Here is a 19,262-nt window from a genome sequence, read left to right on the forward strand (position 1 = left end):
GCAGCCTCTCCATGCCTGACCACGCTGTGGATTCCAGATCTCATCTTGAACCAGTCAAACTAGCCTCTGCTTGCCTTGAAGACTTCTGGCTCGCCTGAGGTTCCTGGCTGTTGCCGGACGAGGTCTGCGTGCAAGGCCTTGGCCTTCTCACAAATGACGGCCTCAGTCACTGTGTCCCCTGCACGCTGCTTCTCTTCCAACCAGATGAGCAGCAACTTCTCCACCTCCTCCAGAACAGCTGGGCGGTTCTTCATGATCCTGGTGACTCCCTTGGCTACATAAGTCGCAAGGATCTTCTCCCTCATCTTCAGGATGGTCCCGATGGTCGACGGATTCCTCCCGTACTCCCTGGCGAGGTCTGTCACACGCATTCCACCGTCATGCTTCCGGATGATCTCCTTCTTCATTTCCAGCGTAACCTTCTCCTTCTTCCTCTCGCCGGCCTCTGCAGCAGCAGTCTTCTTGGGCCCCATGGCAGCACAGCTCCTACCTTCGCAAACCCAAACAAAAAAAATCAGTGCTTCACATCCAAAAAATTCAAAAGCACCAAACCTCCTAGAAAACACACCAGCTTCCAGATTCTTGCAAACTCCTTCTCAACTATTCCCCCAGCCACCCACCACACAGAAATCCAAACCCAGAAATCTTTTTTTTTAACAACAGCAGAGTGCCCCAATGGTCACAAAAAATCATAAAAATGCAGAAAAAAACCACAAGCTTCCAGATTCTTGCAAACCCCTCCCCAACACCAAGTCCTTGAATTCCAAACACCCCAACCCAAAATCCAAAAACCCCAAAAAAAGTTTTAAAAGTTTAACTTACAAAATGGCTGCAAAAGAAGTTTTGGAAAAGCTTCAAAAATCACCAAAGTCTTCAAAAACCTCAAAGAAGGCTACCACACCGCGTGCTACGAGTTGCTCCTCGAAGTCAAGTCACAACTGCACCTCTTCAAGCAATGCACCCTGGGTATTAACGGTTTTAAGAAAAGGGAAACAAACTTGCAAGACGTTTTTGTCTTGCGAAGCAAGCCCATAGGGAAATTCATCTTGCGAAGCAACTCAAAAAACGAAAAACTCTTTCATCTTGCGAGTTTTTTGTCTTACGAGGCATTTGTCTTGCGAGGTACCACTGTACATTGCTTTAGCAAATGCTGAAAGCATGTCTGGTTTTGTTTTGTTTTTACTTTATTTTGAAATAATAACATACAGATGCCATTTTATCTTCACTCAAGTTGCAACAAGGCTTATGTAGCCAGGAATCTTCTTCCTAATGCAAATATATTTACCTTGAGCCTGTGAGGTTCATTTGGGAATGTTCAGGGTGGCAGGAGAGGATATATTGTTTATTAATATCCTTCCTAACTTGCGTTAGCAATTTCCTTTACTTAGCAGAGTTACATCCCCCTTTTTACATGCACAGCAGACAGCTGGTTGCAGGCTCGTGTGAACCTCTCACTATTGTACAGTTCAGTCTGTCTCAGACTGAATTGTACGTTCCTGGTAAGTTCCCTTAAATCCCTCTTAAAAGAATAAAGACTCCACAATCTTATTCAAAGTCAATAAAATAAGTTTACTCACATCAGTTCACAGTTGGATTCCTGAAGGCAGACTTAGTTACAAATATGTACATGCGGATCTACCCCATATGGGGGAATAATCCCAGTGCTTCTGCTATCTGAGAGCTAGCAGAGCAGTCCTAGCTAAAAGCTGGTCAGAGGAAGAAGGAAATCAAAAAGTGTGCTGCGTGACTCGTCCTTTTTTTACCTCGACAGGTTAGGTCACGCCCACCTCCTATTACATGCAAAAGGAAGGATGTCCCAGCCAGGAGGAACAGGGAGTTTCAACTGGCTGGACCAAACATTGCCTCGCATGTCTTCTCTAGCATTACAAGGAACGTTGTAGTTGACTGCCTCTCATGGATCACACCCCACAGTTCAGGTGAGTAAGGAGCTTTTTACTGCCCCTCAAGCACAACCAACCATCCTTCACACCCAAACGGAATGCCAGCAAGAACCACCAGATGATACGGGAGGTACTGCACTCTTTTAAGAAGTGACTTCCTCCATCCCTTAAGCCAACCTTCTGAGAACCAAATGGTGGGTACAGCTACAGGTAAAGGTGGTTAGAACAACGAATGCGATGCTTACTTTGCCTGGTAGGTGACATTCCACCCACATTAAAAGAGGCATCGTGAAGGTTTAAGGACTCATTCCAGCCAGGTAAAAGCCCTGCAACAGGGATGGTGATGGGTGTGGCTTGGGGAAAGGGGTGTGATGCAGGGATAATCCCAAGAGCCCAATCAGAGGGGTTGAGAGGGCCCATTTGACCACCACTGACCTCAACCATCTACATTCAAATCCAGTTGCACAATGTTAATAATTTTCACCTTTTTGGATTGTTGGGACTCCAAGCGCCAAGTCCTCCACTGAGGACCCGCTAATAATGAACCCTGAGCCTGGATGGTGGTGAATTGATTGGAGACTCCCTTGTGGTTTGGTGGGGAGGGAAGTGCTTCTCCCCCACGCCCGACCCACACAATGGCCCCTCTGCAGCAGCCCTTGCCATTCTTCAGGCATCAGCTCCTTTTGCTGTGTGTGCCACAGGCGCTTCCAAAGGATTGTTGCCCTAGAAACTTGGTTTCAGCCTCCTGCTATATATCAACAAGCTTGTTTTAGCAGTCCCTTGGCTGAATTACAGTTACACAGTTTGGCGCTTCTTTCAAATTTCCTCCCATCACTTGGGCCAAAGAAAGGAATTTTTTTCCTCCTTTAGAAATGAATTGGCTTAATTAGTAAGTAGATTAATGGCAATGGCTGGTGAGTTGGTTTCCAGCAGAGTTTCACCAGAGAGGGTTAATCGGAGTCAGGGCTGGAATCTTTCCCAGAACTGGCTGCCAGCCATTTTTCCACCAACCAATCAACCCCAGAAAACAAACGCTCTGGTCGCAATACCTACCCGAGAAATAGAGCTGGTGGGGTTTTGCTTTGAGAGACACCAGCAGCAAAAGCTGCCCAAATAAGCGACTTTGCCTAATGTTATTCCAAGGGTAGGGGGAAGGGGGGGGTGAAACCAGACCAAATGGGTTACAGTCTGAGAAATGGATAGCTAGAGGGTTGGACGCGAAAATGAACGCAAACCTCAGCTCGTTTGCTGCCTAGGGCAGCTCACTCTTTCTCCGTCGTCTTCCTCCTTTGTAAAATGTGGATTGGGATTGCATGCGATTGTGAGGACTGATAGCATCAAGAGTCCGAAGCCTTGAATTGTACTTAGGGCGTGCATAACCGCGTCCTTCTAAGCTAAAACCTCGTCCTTTGATAAGTCCCACCGACTTTAACTAAGCGTAGGGGCTGATTCACACATGCATGTACACATCCCTCAGCACAGTATGAATCAATGTGGGTATTTGCGTGAACGCCCTCTGTTGGAAAGCACTGCGTTTTAAGTGGTGTCAGGTGATAAGAGCCATCTCTTAGGCGTGTTGACTTTTTGTGACGGCTGTTCCACACATGCAAGTAATCCCCTGAAGTCATGTATACACTTGACCTTACTTTCAAGGCATCCCTACTTAGCCCATTTCCTCAAGAGAAGGCTTGGAAACTGCACCCAAAGTGTGAGAGTCTACAGATGGACGCAGCCACTCACCCACGCGATCCCTTTGCTGTAGGCTTTTAGCAAGGCTTTTGAGTTTCGCTGGTACTTGGTTAGAGAAATCAACGTGTTGCATCCACCTAACCTACACTAAAAACAAATCACTCTGAGAAATGAACTAAAAAATGAAGCTGGATCCTTCCTTGTTAAAAACCACACACCAAAATATGGGTTGTTAAACTGGATCTCACATTTCCATTTCCCCCAAATATGGAACCACTACCACAAAACTCCTTAAAATTGAAGAGTGCACAATGAGAAAAGGCAACATTCACTCTTATTTTTCCCATACTGATAAAAATGCATTCATAATTTAACTGGCAGCTGCAAAAAAAAAAAAGTCTTGCAAAAAGAAAAAGAAAAAACCCTGCTGAGAAATGCATATAATAGGAAAAACAGGTCGCCTGGACAGCAGTGTAATTAATGCCAGAAAAGGCCAAGCCGGTTTCATAGATTCTCTTTTGAGGATATCAAGACGAGACCCAGTGAAAAATGACGCATGCTTTAGCATTTCAGAAAGCTGGCAACTGGCAGAGCTTCTCTTTCCTTCCCCCCTTCCCCACTCCTTTTTCTCCTCTTTAACTTTCTGCCTCCGAACAAAGGGGTCGGCAGAACTAGCTAGGTTGTAATGAGTTCTGTGTCCCTAGCCTATTAAGGGCATCATGGAAACATATTGTATCGAAATAGTTTGGAGGAGAATACTGGGGATGAAAGAGAATGGGTGCTTTGATCAGCTCCCTGGGGTCCTGAGTGCGCACAGACCGGCTTGCAAGGTCTTATTCAGCTCCAGCGAGACACACTTACAAGACCATTCAATGTGATTTGCATATCTGTAATTTATCACATTGGGTCCCCCGAACATTTTTTTTTTTGCAAGGTAAATAAAAGTTGGGTTGAATAACAAATATCAATCATCTCAGAGAGAGAAGGGAGGGAGAAGGAACTGTCTGCGCAACCCACACTAACGCTGAAGAAGTCTGCAAAGAGAGGCAAAGAAAACGTTTAGCCCAGCAAAGAGAAGTTCAAAGAGTCCGTTAGACAACAGGTTCAAGGCTAGTAAAAAAAAAAAATGAAGCTTTTGGCAACAGTTGCCATCCAGCGCTGTCCTGCCACTAACAAAGCTTTTGGGAACCGAACTCGTTAAATGAAATCGCCCCCAGGCACCTTAGGAGGGAAGGCGATGCATGTGCCTTGCCCTGCAAAGCGAAAGATAAAAAGTTGGCACCTTGCTTTAGGGGGAGAAAGTGTCTTGGGACACTCAGAGAACACCCTTCGCCTCTTTCCGTCTTCCTTAATTTCAGACGTCCCCTGTTAACTGGTTGTAAACTTTTACTGGAGACCGAGAGGGGAGCGTTTCTTTTTTTAATCGCTCTTCCCCCCCCCCCAAGCCCATAAGAGACATCAGTAAGAAAAGGCTTTTAGGGGGAAGAGGATGAGATTCCTCTCCAAAACAAGAGGCAAGTTAACAGGCTGGCATTGTTCGGCGCTCTCACAAACTTCAGCGCAACAGCAAATAAGAATCTTCAACTTGACCTTGGAAAAGGGCTCCGCGCCTCCAGCTAATCTATCAAGCCACCCCCAGTGACAATGATGTATTTCCAAGTATTGTCAGATCATGAAAAGATTGATAAATTCGCCGCTGCACACCCAGACGGAGCGCTCCTCTTTGCAAGAAGGAGGCACGCTGGAAAAAGTGCGCCTCCTCGTCCGCAGGTCTTGGGGAGGGAAAGGGGCGAGGGGGGAGCAAGAGCCGAGAGGCGCCCAAGGGAAGAGAAACGAGCTCCCTTGAAAGCAGACCGGTCATATTTCTTGGAGGAGCACGAGAAAGCTGGAGACAATCCTTCTCATATTAAACGCAATATTTCTTGGCTTTGGCGAAGAACAAAAGTCATAGCAAGACGTCTTTGTGACTAATTCAGTCAAAGGGCCGGCTCTGGTTCCCCCTGCAGAAAGGTCACTGTCGTTGTGTATGGTCCACCGAGGGGGGGATTTCACAGGGAAAACGGAGCCAGCTGTCCCTGTCACACTCTCCGCACTGGGGGAGCCCACACTGGGCATGGTTGTTAACTTCATTCTACACACCTGCAAAATCTACCCATTTCCAAGACTTTTCAAGGGGCTTTTTTCTTCTTCTTTGGAACTCCCCTTTTTTTGCCTTCTCCACTTTTGACAACAACTATTCAAGTTTTTCTTGAAAGCGCTGGGAGGGAAGGAAGAAGGGGGGCGCTTTCTCAGCTTCGGGTGGGTGCCCATTGAGCGCCTAGCCAAAGGAGCTGCCTTCCCACAAAGCGAAGTTTGACAAAGTCCCAAATAACTTTGCACCGACGTGGAAACGGCCTGTTGCTAACGGAAGTGCCCTTTAGCCAAAGCGCGAGCTGCAAATCGCGAAGGCTGCTGCCCGGGCAGGCGCTCTCCCGCTTCCCCCCGCGCGCTCCTCGCACTCTCGGCTCTTCGCGTCGCTCCAGCTCTTCCCCGGCGCCACAAACGGCATCACCTTTCACTCCCTTCTCCCTTCCTCGCTTCTGCACCTCCAAAAAAGAAAAACACTCAGCAACCCTCCAGGGGCTTTTCAGATTCCGTCGGGGCTGAGAAAGGCTCCAGCTCCCCAGAAGCGATCGCTTTAATTGGAAAGGAATGTAATGCCCAGCCAGTGGGGCCACTCTCTTTCCCAACTTCGGTCTAGAGCAAAATGAGGAGCTTGGAGAGAGAAGGAGTCCTGACGGGGTTTCCAGTCATGGGAAATGGAGGCTGCTTTGAGTGCCTCCCGCGACCAACCTCTTGCCCCCACAGACTCCGGGTTCTCTCCTTCCCGCGTCCCCATTTACCCTCCTCGAAAGCAACGCTTTCGGCATAGGCCTCGCTAGGCACTGGAGGCCCGTCAAGGCGCCGTTGCGCCAAAGGCGACAAGAACAACCCACCTGCCTTAAGGAGAGGGGGAAACGGCTCCCCAAAAGGCCATTCCCCAGAAAAGGCGGGTGGAGGTGTGCCTTCGCCCGGGGCTGGCAAGCCCAGGCTGCCTCAGGGAAGCTTTGCGCGGGACAGCAGCTCGCTGGCAGCGTGACAGGCGTTCCGCGCAACAAGTTCCCTCAGAGCAGGTGCGCGGCAAGGGGAGGGGAAAGGAGCTGCCGGCGCGACGAGCGAATGAGCCGGGCGGTTCAGAGAACCCCAAGGGGGCTCCGGGGTGCGGGCCGAGGTCAGGGACTAGGCCCCCTTTGCCTGGGCGCCTCTGGCCCGCGAGACGAGCGGCCTGGAGGCAGGAGTGGGCGCGGAGCTGGCAGCGAGCGCCAGCGACACAGTTCCTGTCAGGGGAGCCCTGTTCTTCTCCCTCTGACAGGCGCTTGGAGGGCGGGTGGCGGGGCCGAGGCGACGCTCGCCCCTTCGCCTTCCCCTCAGGGTGTCCGCAGCCACCAAGCCGCCTCCTGCTCGCGAGCCCGCGCCTCAGACCGCCTCGCCTTGCTGGGGGTCCCTCTTGGAGACCTCCATGCGCAACGAGGCCAGGGCAGGCGGACACCTCTTGTTGGAGGTCTCTTTGCCGTCTCCCGGGGCCTCGTGGGCAAAAGGAAGGGGGCTGGCTCTGCGGCAGGGGGTCCTCTGCTCTCTGGGGTGCCGCCAGCGGGCCTCTCGCCGGCTCCCCGGAGCCACAGGCACTGAGGGGAGAAGAGGGGCGCATGCGCGTCTCCAGCCGGGGACCCTCCCCAGGCGCTCGCTCCACAGTTTGGGGAAAGTTTGGCCAAGCTGCCCAGAAAGGCGCCTGGCCCTCGAGCGACGAACGTGAGGCGCCAGAGAGCTGGGCGGAGGCCTCCGGAGGCTCCCCGGCTCCTGCTGGGGGCGAAGTGGGGCCGGGGGGGCGCTCGGGGGGGGTGAGGAGCGAGGCTTTTAGGAGGCCCACCGAGGCCCCTGCGCACCAATCTGGCGGCGCGCTCGGCTGAGGAGGCTGCTCTCTTGTGCAGCCGCGCGCGCCTCATTCGCCGCGCCAGCCACTCAGGCGCCCCCTCCCCCCGCCCCTTTGTTCGCCTTAAAAGTAATGCTGCGAATTAAAAGAAATGACAATGTTTTCCCCCTGCTCGCAAGTCCCGGAGAAGGGCCCTTGAGCTTGGCAAAAATCAGGCGAATCATTCAGCGTGCCACCCCGCACCTGTGATCTTGGCATTGAAAACCCCGCAGACCTATTCCCTATTAAACTTAATTATTCCCCCCAGGCACACAATGGTTGAAATGGAGCAGGTTGGAGTCTGTTTATTGGTCGTAAATGTTTTTCTGAAGATCTTCTGAATCTCATTGTTAGCTCGTTGTTTGAGTCTGCCCTCTTTCTTTCAGCCTAGAGTAGCCTTGGACTTTTCAATTTTCAATCGTAACATCTGCTTAATCGTACGGATCAAAATATGGAGACACAAAACATATGTAATGGTGGATTTGTTAAATCCTGGTAATGAGTTATTAACAAGGGAAAACAATAGGCCAGGATGGTGAGAGCCGTATGGTAACAGAGTCACTTTATGCAACGCCTGACGTTCCCCTTCTTGATAAATGGAACTAAGGTCTGAACGCCAGGTGATAGCAAGAAAATCAATGTCTTTAGAGGCCAGCACGGAGACTTTTTTTTCTGTGTGAAAAATTAGGAGACATAAAATGTAATTGGCTGATCAAGGAGGGGGGAAAGTAGTGGTCTTAAGTTTAATTGCCCGTTGAAGGCTGAGCAAAGGCAGACAAAAAAAGGGAAAAAAGAAGCAAGAATCTGGGCCTGTTTGTTTGCTAGCATCTCAGCTCCCACTGCAAGTGCATCATTGAAAATGTGTTTTATTATAACACATGTCATGCTTTACAGTTCCCATATTGTGTCAAGACAATGCTTAATGGTACATTAAAGACAAGCAAACCATGCCAACACGTCTTGGAGACATTGTAAGGGCCTCTCTCTCCTTTGCTTGTTTTAGGCAGCTGCAGCTCAGCACCCAGAAAAACACAAAAAGAACAAGTTTGAAATACCAGGTGCATCCGAGGGAAACCCGACAGGGATTGATATGTTATAGCCCAGGACATGAACCTAGCAATAAAGATATCATTTCGATTGTCTGCGGCTTCCACGCCATGTAAAAGGCAAGAGGCGCCCGGGCAGCCAGTTCTCCTGGCAGCAAAGCTTTCTCCCTTCCCCAGCCTCCTTTCCTATCTCCCTCGGCCAAATCCGAACACCTGTTGGCCAGACCTCACATCCCGTCGTGGGAATCGCTGCCTCCTAAGGCTTCCAGATCTCGAAAATGCAATTTGTTGTGGAATGAGCGCGGGCCCATTCCCACAGGCCTTGGGGAGGGGGAGAAAGGGGGTGGGGGTGGAAAGAAAGAGATGGGGAGAGAGGGATAAAAAAGGGGGGGAGGAGGAGGAGGAGAGGAGTGAGATTTACCAGGGACACTCAACTGGTGTTTGTTCATCCTGGCAGCTGGTCCTCGGTGCCACTGCAAAAGAGACCTTAATGAAAATGGGATGAGTTCATGCCTAGCCGAGGTTTCACACCCCATATATTATAGGGGCCTTAATCCTAATATTGGCGGATTAGAAGGCCTGGGAATCCCAAGGGAGCAGGTTCTCAAGTCTCCCTGCAACCCTGCCTTTGCTTGCAGGAGGAGAGACACTTCCTTTCCCATACCTTTTCCCCAAAGAGATTGATGCTTCGAGGTTTTTAATGGTCTCTCTGCGTCTGCTTTGTGTACGACGAAATGGCCTTTTCAGTGGGATTTAAGGGGCATCACGAATGCTGTTGGCCTCAAGGGCGAGGACAACTTGGCTGACAAGAAGCAGGAAAAGTTCAGGAGCTAACTTGGGGGGGGGGGGAATGCCTGCAGCTTTTGTGCCTGTGTTGGGTATTTAGAAATAACAAAATAAATAAATAACCCGAGACTGCGCCTTCGCACATTGGGGAGGGGAGGGGCGTGCAAAGGCCACCCTGAGGCCAGTCCCGGAGCAGTCAGGGTTTGGTCTGGGTTTTTCATAGGTAGCGAAAAACCAAGCAACATAATGACCAGCATCGTTTTCATAATTCCCATCATCAAACCCCCCCCCCCCCATTTGACTGGCAGGCAACTTTGAAAGGACTATTTCCAGTTGTAGAACAGGTATCAACCAGATCACAATAATATTGCTGGAAAACCTGCAACTGGATTATTTTGAAAGCTGGTTCGGTTTTCTCTGCACCCACCCTGCTTCAGCAACAATAAATAAATGCTGCTTACTTCCGATCAGGCAGCTGAGCGGTGTGTGTGTGAGAGCGAGAGAGTGTGAATGCATAATTCATTTGAATACAAACCCACCATCCCAAGGGGAGGGGGCACATCTATGAATATTGTTATTGTTTGGGGGGGCGAAGAGGGGAGTCTGATTTCAAAGGCTTGAATTGCTGTCAGTCATGCGAGCCCACACGCTGGTTCCTTCCAGTGCCAAGCAATATTTTCCACGCCCCCCCCCAACCACCCACTGCTACGGCTCTTCCATATCTTGATAGTTTTCTGCTGCAACTTTGCGCTTGTGGTGGGAGTTGGGAGGGGTTATTTGGGGAGCAGGGTCTGAAATGGAAGTTATGCAATAATAATAATAATAATAATAGCAAAATTGCTGCAACTGGGCTGAATGGATTTATGAGCGGACGCCCAAGAACCTGTCAGCCTCTTTGAAGCCGGCCTTTTAAAGGGCCTTGCCAAGTCAAGACGCGAGACTGACAAGATAGAGACCCTGGTGTTTTCCCCGCGCAGGCCGGCTCTTCCGCTTGATCTGCACCATACTAAAGGAGGGTGATGAGGCATTGAATGACAAAAACCACACACACAAGTGGCACGGCCGAAGAAAAGGTGCCCCTTAACAATGCGTGTAGTGTTTGAATTGTGCAGTGCCACAGCAGCACGTCCAATCGAGTACACACACACACACACACACACACACACACAGGGCCAACGGGACCGGCCCTTCCCTAACTCAGATCCACGACTATGCTGCAGTCCGACGACCATTTGACTTTCTAATGAGTGTAATGCGATTACATGCCTCCTGGAAGCGTTTGTGCCAAGGCGACTTTCTGTGTTTAATGAGGACCTAATACAGGGCAAAATCGAATTAGAACTTGGGCTGCTTGCCGCACTCCTTCTCTCGCCCGCGCTGCATTTCTCCAGCTCGTCCTCGTTCCTTCTTCTTCTCCTTTTGCAGGGATTGCGGGAGGGGGGGGGGGAGCAGACTGCGTGGGGAGGGGGGGCTCTGGCCCCATCTGATGTGGCCAAGTGGGGCTCGGGGGGGGTGTAATTGCTCTTGGAAGGGATCCACGAGGCCGGTCGGGCTGGCCTATCTAGGTTAATGCAATTAGGCGAGAGCCAGGCCATCATTTTGCTCCCCCTAACCCCAAGTTACCGGAGTGGCGGGGGGGGGCGCGCGATTATCCACCGGGGACTCCGCGCGGTTCCCATCCGCTCGGCTGAGCAGCGCAGCCCGGGGCAGCTCGCAAAGGCTCCCGGCTCAAGCTGCAGGCCTGGGCTGGGCATCTGGGATCTTCTCCCCGGGGGGATCCATCCTGCCCACCCACCCGGCCCGCCAGGCCTCGCAAGCGGCGGGTACCACGGGAAAATCAGCACCTGCGGCCGGGGCAGCAGCAGCCCAGCGCGGCCAGAAGGCGCTCTCTCTCTCTCCCTCCCTCTCTCTCTCTCTCTCTCTCTCTCTCTCTCTCTCTCTCTCACACACACACACACACCCCAAGGTCCCACTCCTACAGGTGCAGAGCGGGGTGCTGCCCTGGTCTAACATCTCCTGGGCTCCGGTCCTCTTTCTTTCTTTTATTTCTTCTCCAAAAAATAATAATAAATACCTTTTAAGGTGTTTGAGGGCTGCCGCTCAACACAGGGCTTCTTGTCAAATAAGTCACTTCTTCCTGGCCAGGGCAACACCATCATTCCCCGTTTTCACAGAATCATAGAATGGCAGAGCTGGAAGGGATCCCGGAGGTCATCTAGTCCAACCCCCCAACCCCCCCCCCCCCCGCAGTGCAGGAATCTCAGTTAAAGCAGCCGTCCAACCTCTGCTTAGGAACCTTCAAGGAAGGTCTGAGAACGTTTTGCCCTGAAGTTGCTTCTCCTGGCAAGAGGTTTGCATCCCATCTCTTCCTCCATCTCTGCATACGCTGCAAGGCTGCTTGGGGTAAAATGCTTATTTAGGGTTATTTCCCGTCGGTTGATGTTCATTGCTCTGAATCGTGTTTTCGGTATTTTAAGAGGCACACTAATCTCGCCTCCATCTGGCGTTAAATCACGTTTATCCCTATTTTATAGATGAAAAACTGAGGCTGAAAGTAAACTGTGCTGCTGCTGCAAGCATTGTTATTGCTAATAATGATGATGATGATGGGCTTAAATCAAAACTTCTTTTTAAAATTGGTGCATTTTAATTAAATAATCAAAGACGTGCATAGTACAGAATCTTAATGAAGCTATTCCTTAATTAACATGCCCTTTCAAAGGACAGTTAATTTTTAGAAGGAAATGATCCCCCACAAAAGGAATAATCTCTTGCAATAAGAACTTTAAAAAAAAATTCAATACCCATCAGTATTGTGGGAAAAAAAGGATTTGAATGCATCCTCCCCATTGCAGCTGACACAGCTAGAAAGGTTCTGCAGCCTCTATGCTGTTTAAGAGGTCTGTCTTTCCTTGCTCTCAGTCTCATAGATCCATTGATGGGGAAGGGATTTGCAGTACAGCCTCACTTATCTACAGATTCAAACCTTTGCCTTTATTATTAAGAAGTGGTGCTGATAATACCAAGGCTGCAAGTTCGACCCCCCTATGGGGCAACTGCATATTCCTGCATTGCAGGGGGTTGAACTAGATGATCCTCAGGGTCCCTTCTAACTCTATGATTCTATGATTCTAAGAAGAGCCACTGGATCTGGCCAGTGACCCATCCAGGCCAGAATCCTGTTCTCACAGTGGCCAACCTTACTCACCATGCCCCGTTAGTGCTTTTTAGCTCACTTCTTCCTAGTGCTATTTGTCCCAAATAGCATCCAATATATAGAGGCCCCATCCGCACTATATATTTAAAGCAGTATCATGCCACTTTAAAAAGTCATAGAATCCTGGGAACTGTAGTTTGTTAAAGGTGCTGTGAGTTAATAGAAGATCCTCGTTCCCCATCATAGAGCTTTTTATACATATATACATCTATATTGGTCCCAAGAGATATTTCTCATCTCACCTGGCCAAGGCCGTTTATGAACTCATTTGAAATTAATGGTTCAGTAAAACTCATTAAAAATTATAACTAGGACTTTCTGCTGTCATAAGAGAACAAATCTATAGGAAAAAGTATCATGCTAGAGAATAAAAATGTAAGACTGAAACACTAAAATTAATGTTACCCATTCTCTCCATGGTCTGTATATGTCTCCAAACTTTTTTTGAGTTCAACATTCACTCAAGAGGGCTTTGTGTGTCAGAGGGAGAGCCAGACCCATGGAAATTTTGTAGGTGAAGCTTTTGCCAGGAAAGTTTGCAACACGAGTGTAATCCTATCCAGATGAGTCACTCTACTCTAGAATAAACTGGGATTAGGATTTTGCATCATAGATGTGGCCAGAAAACTACTCATAGTAAATGCAGGATGTCTCTTATTGCTAAATGCATAGGTACAGACCAATTCCCATCTCAAAGCAACTTCTCTTGGGATCAAGGTAGTTTTGTCCAGTTTAAAGTTATAGCTGAACACTGATGCCCTCATACACACATACACCACCCACTCATGCACACACCCCTCCAAATAAAATCACCTCCAGATTTAATCAAAGTTTATTAATAATAAAATATAACTGGCATATTCGACAAATCGTAATAAATTATGTTCACATTTTCTGGGATGTATGTTTCTTTTTCCAACAAAGAATTGTGCCCAAAAGGTGCTGGTGGATAAATCTCAGATTCATTGCATATTTATAAATTAGCATAAATTATATAAATTATACATTCAAAAGGACAGTTCTATTCCTGTAACTCTAAACAGTAATAAATAGATAAATAAAAAAAAGTTGATTGCCATTAGAATACCTTTCTGTAAAGTACCTTTGAAAAATAAACGCCTTTAAGTACAAATGTACACTGGTAATAAAGATTATTGATATTTACAACCCAGTAACTTTCACATTTCATGCTACGAAGTCAAAGGGGGGTTCATTTTCTATGTTGTTTAGGGAAGGCTTGCTGTTTAATTTCCTAGGGTCTTCAGGGGTCCACACTTTAGCAGTCCTAATAATGTTTTGTTCTTTCAGCTGTTTCTCGTCAGTCCAGGAGAGAGAATGCCCGGCCAAAGGAGGAAGTCCATAATCTGGGTCGCTTGGAGAAGGTGATCCTGGAGAAAAAGAGAGGAAGAAGGGTGAATCACAATCACAATATTCTCACCGAATACAGGAAAGAATCAACACCTGCGCCAAAGCGCCCCGTTTTCTCTCTAGGCTATTGTAGCGCAGGACAGCAGCAGGTGCTCTGGCTAACCTTGGCGTTCAACGCCTGTTGCACGCAGCGGCAACGCACACCGCCCTGCGGTTATCTATCTATCTATCTATCTATCTATCTATCTATCTATCTATCTATCTAGAGAGAACTCTTAATATCTGCATCCCAATTCCCCCCAAAAGGGTATTTTTCTCCACCCGGACTGCTCCTGGGTGCTTGGAGGAAAACACCGACTAGGAAGCGCATTCCTTTAGAGTGAGAAAGGGGTCAGGAGAAACTTTTAGCACAGCACGTAAAACCAGCCAGATTTCTAAATCTTTTCCTAACCACAATGAGGCTCCTTGCATTGGCGCAAAAGGCGCTTATGCCTGTCCACTTCGTAGGACGAGCCCTCCTGAAGCTAGGGCGCGCACATGAATCCGTGCGCTCGCTTGGCGGCGCGTGTGGTGTGTGTGTGTGTGTGTGTGAGAGAGAGAGAGAGAGAGGGAGAGAGAGAGAGAGAGAGAGAGAGAGAGAGAGAGATGCCTAGTCGTGGCGGAGATTCCTTTCCAACCTCCAGCTGTCTAGACCTGAAGAGTTTGCGGGTGCGGACGAGAGGAGCGCACTTTCGAAACGGCGAGCGCCTGCTGTCTCCCCGAGCGTGCGCTCCTTCCTCTTTATCTTTCCCGAACTGCTTGCATTTGCGTCTGTGTGCAACAAATGTGCCTGGGGACGTGCGGGTGAGAATTTCTGCGGGTCTCCCCGCGTGTGAAAAGGCCAACCCTAAAAGTCCGAGAGTGGGTGCTGTTGTTGCGTATGTTTGCGTGCCAGGGTTGGCTCGTGCGCCCATGGGAGGGAAAACGCGTGGCAGAGTGTGAGAGGAGCTTCAGGTGGAGTTTTCAGGGGTGGGGGATGCCAGCGGGTACATGTCTTCCGGGGGGAGAAAGCGAGGCAAACGCGAGCGCAGCGCTAGAACTGGACTGCGGGCGAGGGCGAGGGCGCCTGCGTCTGGAGGCGCGCGCCGGCGCGGCTTTCCGAGAGAGGCCCCTTAGCGCAGGAAACGCCTTCCTTCGCCGGCCAGCGCGCGCGCCTCTCTCGCACTTACTTGTCCCGCGGTGGCAGATGATGACCTTCTTGGGCTGGCAGGGGCTTTGGGTGCCGGCGCCGCGCAAGGGCAGGTCGGACTGGACCAGCTCGCTGAGGAAGTTGATGTAGCCGATGGCGAGGCGCAGCGTGTCCACCTTGGAGAGGCGCTTCTCGTAGGGCAGCGTGGGGATGTGCGAGCGCAGCCCCTCGAAGGCGTCGTTGATGGACTGCATCCGCCGCCGCTCGCGCACGTTGGCCGCCTGACGCAGCTGCTGCAGCTCGGCCTCGGAGCGCACCCGGCGCCGGCGCCTCGCCGCGGCCGCCGCGCTCAGCGCCTTCAGGCCCGCCCGGGGCGACGCCGCGCTGCCGCAGCACTCGGCCCCGAAGCTGCTCGACGACGGCGACGACGGCGGCGAGAAGGACGACGAGAAGCTGCCCGCCGCCCCCTCGCAGCAGAAGGCGCCCTCCGGCTGACCCCCGGGCCCGGCGCCAACGCAGGCCCCTCCGTCGCCGTCGCCGGCGCCGCCGCCCGCGCGGTAGCAGGCCTGGAACTGAGGCGACAGGAAGTCCACGTCGGCCTCCAGCAGCTCGTCGCCTTCCAGGGGGTCGCGGGACGACTGGTCGGTGAAGAAGTCTTCGTCGTCGAAGTAAGGCGCTGAGGTAAAAGAGTCCAACCCGGCGGGGAAGTGCTCCAGCAACACCGCCTCCATGGCGGGCTTCTTTCCCGCCTGGCGGGACACTGTCCAGCAGGGAGCGGGACGAGGCCAGGCGCCGCCGCCTCCTTCTCCTTCTCCTTCTCCTCAGCCCCCCGCCTCGGGCTCCTGCGGCGCCTCGACTTGCCGCGACTCCGGCCTCGGGCTTTCGCGCGCGCTCTCTCCCCAGAGGGAGGCTGCGGACTTACACGAGCTGAGGGCTGGCACGCGAGGATTCTTATAACTACAACCGCAGGCGCGTGCCATTAACCAACAGCGACAGCCAATCGGAGCTCGGCCAGGCGGAGGTGGAGGCGGGCAGTGGAGGGACCCCGCGGTAAAGGAGGAGGAGGAGGGGGTCGCGCACACCTAGACGGCTCCTGGACAGGAGGCGGGGCCGGCGGGGGAGGAGGCCGGCGCGCGCGCTCTCTCCTGCCACTCTCCAGTTAGCGCTGCCTGCTGCCCGTCGCCGTCTCTTTTGCGCAGCGGATGGTCCAATGGGGCGCTGGTTTGTGGGAGCTACAGGTGCACGTCCGCCGCGCAGCGGGGAAGGCCACGGGACTGGCAGGCAGCGCGGTGCCATTGTGCCTCTGCTGTTGGAGGGCCGCTCAGCAAAAAACCAACGCACTTGGCTAGCCCACCTTCTTTGCCAATGAGCCCAACCAACAACGCCCCCTTGCCTCTCCGAAAGCAGGATCCTGCCCGTGGTGTCTTCATTAGCCGGTAGAAGCCAGACGACTTTGCGCCGCAAGGGCGCAAATGAACACCAGGAAACCTTTGGGAATGTCATTAACGTGGGCGCAGAACACCAGTCCCTTAAACCTAGACGCTGTGAACTCCGATCTGGAGCATTACACCAGGGGGGAAATCCTGACCATTCAGAGAATGGTTTGTTTTTTTTTTAAATCTCAATGTTGCTTTATTTGAATTAGTTTCTACTTAACCATGCGATCACATTCATAAAAAAGGAGGTTAAGAGGGAGGCCTTCCCTTTCACTTACTTTGTGAAACTGGAAAGTCTCGCCCACTTTGCTGACTGTGAGTGTGGATCCACCAAGAGTGGTTACTGCGAGTCAGTAATCCGGGGTAAAAGATTACAGATGCCTGCGTTCGGGCTGCAAAGTAAGAGCAAGTGAAATTAGTGGAGAATAGTTGAAGATGCGCAGGTGTCTACTCAGAAAGAACCCGGTTGGGGCCAAAGGGATTTTCTACCCACCGTAAATCAAACAACAAAGGAGAATAGAGGAATGAAGCCGGTGACCGAGATTTAGGGCAGAGGGAGTGAGGAGTGAAACTGCGCACGAAATGAGCTTTAGGTTGAGATATGGGACAGGGCATTTCCCAAGCAATGAGGCTGAGTTTCCAGGTCTATCGCCATAACTGCCTCCTCGATAATTTAATACAGAATGAATTTCTTCTGGCATACTGGTTTTGCACTGGCCTGCAATTTTGGACAATATCCAATTACTCAGCTGAAAACAGAGATCAAAGAACAGGAGGCATACTTTTCAAAACGAGTTTCCTCCCGTTATTGTTGTTGTTGTTGTTTTACAAAATGTAAATATTTCACTATGTACACTCCATCACATCTCTCCACGCCTATTTGTTTGTTTGTTTGTTTGCTAACCTATCTTTCTCCCCAAGGGAGCCCAGGGTGGCAAATAGCATTAGAAATGAGACAAACATTTAAAAAATATTTTAAACCTTTTAAAAAATGTTAATAACATGGGAAACATACACTCACACAGTTAATAGTTTCAAGGCTGCCAGAAACAGCATCTCCCAGCTGCCACATGCCAGGGTGAACAGACACGTTTTAAAGTTATTAGTTAGCATAAGAAGAGTCCTGCTGGATTCTTAGTCCAGCATCCTGTTCTCACAATGGCCAACCAGAAGCCTAAAGGGGAAACCCCCAAGCAGGACTTGAGCGCAATAGCACTTTCCCTCTCTGCGGTTTGGAGCTACGGGTTTTGGGAAGCATTCTGTCTCGCACTCTGGAGGCAGATCACAGCCATCGTGACTAGTAGCTACCGAGAGCCTACCTACTCCGCCATGAATTTGTCTAATCTCTAGGCAAAGCGACGGGGAAGTTGTGGTCATCCGGATGCTTTGGGCTCCAACTCCCATCATTCCTCATCATTTGCAATGGTGGACGGGGCTGATGGGAGTTGGAGTCCAACAAAAAAACATTGGCGGGCCACAGCTTGCCCATCCCTGCTCCAGGACAACTCGCACTCTTTAGTTCTGCCCGCCCTCCAAACACACCACGAGCACCAGGGAGGGCGTTTTCCAGCCCTTGCGCTCCTATGCGCTTCTATGTAATAGCGGCTGCTATAGTATTGGGGTTGGTAGCCATCCGGGACTATCTACTGCGCTTGGCAAAGGATTTGATGGTGGTGGCGGCGGCGGAATGTCTTGACAACGAGGTAGTAGGAGAGTAACTAAGCCGCCTGAAGTGACTTTGTGCAAGCACCTCTGCAGCCACGGCACGCACAGATCTATGTAGTTCCATACGCATTGGAGAGAGGCCAGTAAAGCTGAACCACGATTTTGCCTGCCCTTTAACAAGAACAACCGAAGCGTGAGTTGATTGGCTTGCATTGTGAGCGTTTTCATGACACCCGAAGTTAAGGACATCTTTCCCCTAATACATCAGACCAAATTACATCAGCTCCTTGTGATTGGGTGTTTATCGATTTTTAAACATATCGGATTTTTACTCTCCCCACCCTTTGTCATCTGCCTTCTACTCCTCTTAAATTCAAACCCTAAGTTGCAGCGATCGTTTCCTAGCTTCCCCGCCCCCTTCCCGGCTGATGAAAGAATTGGGAATTCTGAACCTGGCCAAAATGTCATCTTACGGAGCAATGTTTTCTGCCCTTAAAGCTGTGCAATGACTCCCACTCTAACCTTAAACACAGTTAATGCGGAAATAGAGAAGCACGCAGGTGTCTGCATCCAGTCTCTGCTGTCGAAGAAGAAGTCCTTTCTCTCTTTCAGATTGGTAAAGAGCTACCTCGTGTCCTGAGAACCGTCGGGGCGATCGCTGTGCTGCGAGCGCTAGACAAATTGCGCCTGATAATATTAAGTCTGTTTTGGATTCTGAGTAATACTACACTGAGCCTTTCCCCCATTTTGCTGAATTTTGTAGGACCTCCGAGTGTTTGTGTTTAGAATAGGGGCTCCAGGGGTATTACCGCTGGAGGTAGATCACGCGCGCGCGCACACACTTTACGGGAAGCGCCTTTTGCACAGTGCAGAAATACAGATAAGAGGCAGCGCTTCTCTCGGTCCATGCAGTGCAAAGCTAAGGGCAGAAGGGTAATGAATGACCAGACTTCAAAGCCTTTCACAAACCGCGATAACACGGGGAAAAAACTCCGGAG

The 19,262-nt window shown here is 50.6% G+C and overlaps 1 protein-coding gene and 1 long non-coding RNA gene across 2 annotated transcripts; one reads left to right on the plus strand and one right to left on the minus strand.

Annotated features, from left to right (window-relative positions):
• The first annotated feature begins 1,783 nt into the window (after window positions 1-1,783).
• On the plus strand, window positions 1,784-8,719 carry LOC307199799. Its single transcript, XR_013832204.1, has 2 exons — window positions 1,784-1,937; window positions 8,582-8,719. It is a non-coding gene; the product is annotated as an uncharacterized lncRNA (long non-coding RNA).
• A 4,907-nt stretch (window positions 8,720-13,626) lies between these two features.
• Window positions 13,627-16,060, minus strand: PTF1A (pancreas associated transcription factor 1a). The gene is made up of 2 exons (XM_079948213.1): window positions 15,204-16,060; window positions 13,627-14,015 (listed from the first exon to the last, which is right to left on the minus strand). The coding sequence occupies exons 1-2, from the start codon at window positions 15,892-15,894 to the stop codon at window positions 13,813-13,815; spliced, it is 894 nt and encodes a 297-aa protein (XP_079804339.1). The 5' UTR covers window positions 15,895-16,060; the 3' UTR covers window positions 13,627-13,812.
• Between the last annotated feature and the right edge of the window lie 3,202 nt (window positions 16,061-19,262).

This window comes from Podarcis cretensis (assembly GCF_951804945.1).
Source record: "Podarcis cretensis genome assembly, chromosome: 12".
Taxonomy (NCBI): Eukaryota; Metazoa; Chordata; class Lepidosauria; order Squamata; family Lacertidae; genus Podarcis; species Podarcis cretensis.

What these genes read in the sequence shown, in the direction of transcription:
- PTF1A (XM_079948213.1), bottom strand. Translation starts at nt 15,894, where the DNA reads ATGGAGGCGGTGTTGCTGGAGCACTTCCCCGCCGGGTTGGACTCTTTT. An exon ending in CATCTGCCACCGCGGGACAA is followed by an intron (nt 14,016 to 15,203) that starts GTAAGTGCGAGA and finishes CTTTTTCTCCAG; the next exon opens with GATCACCTTCTCCAAGCGAC.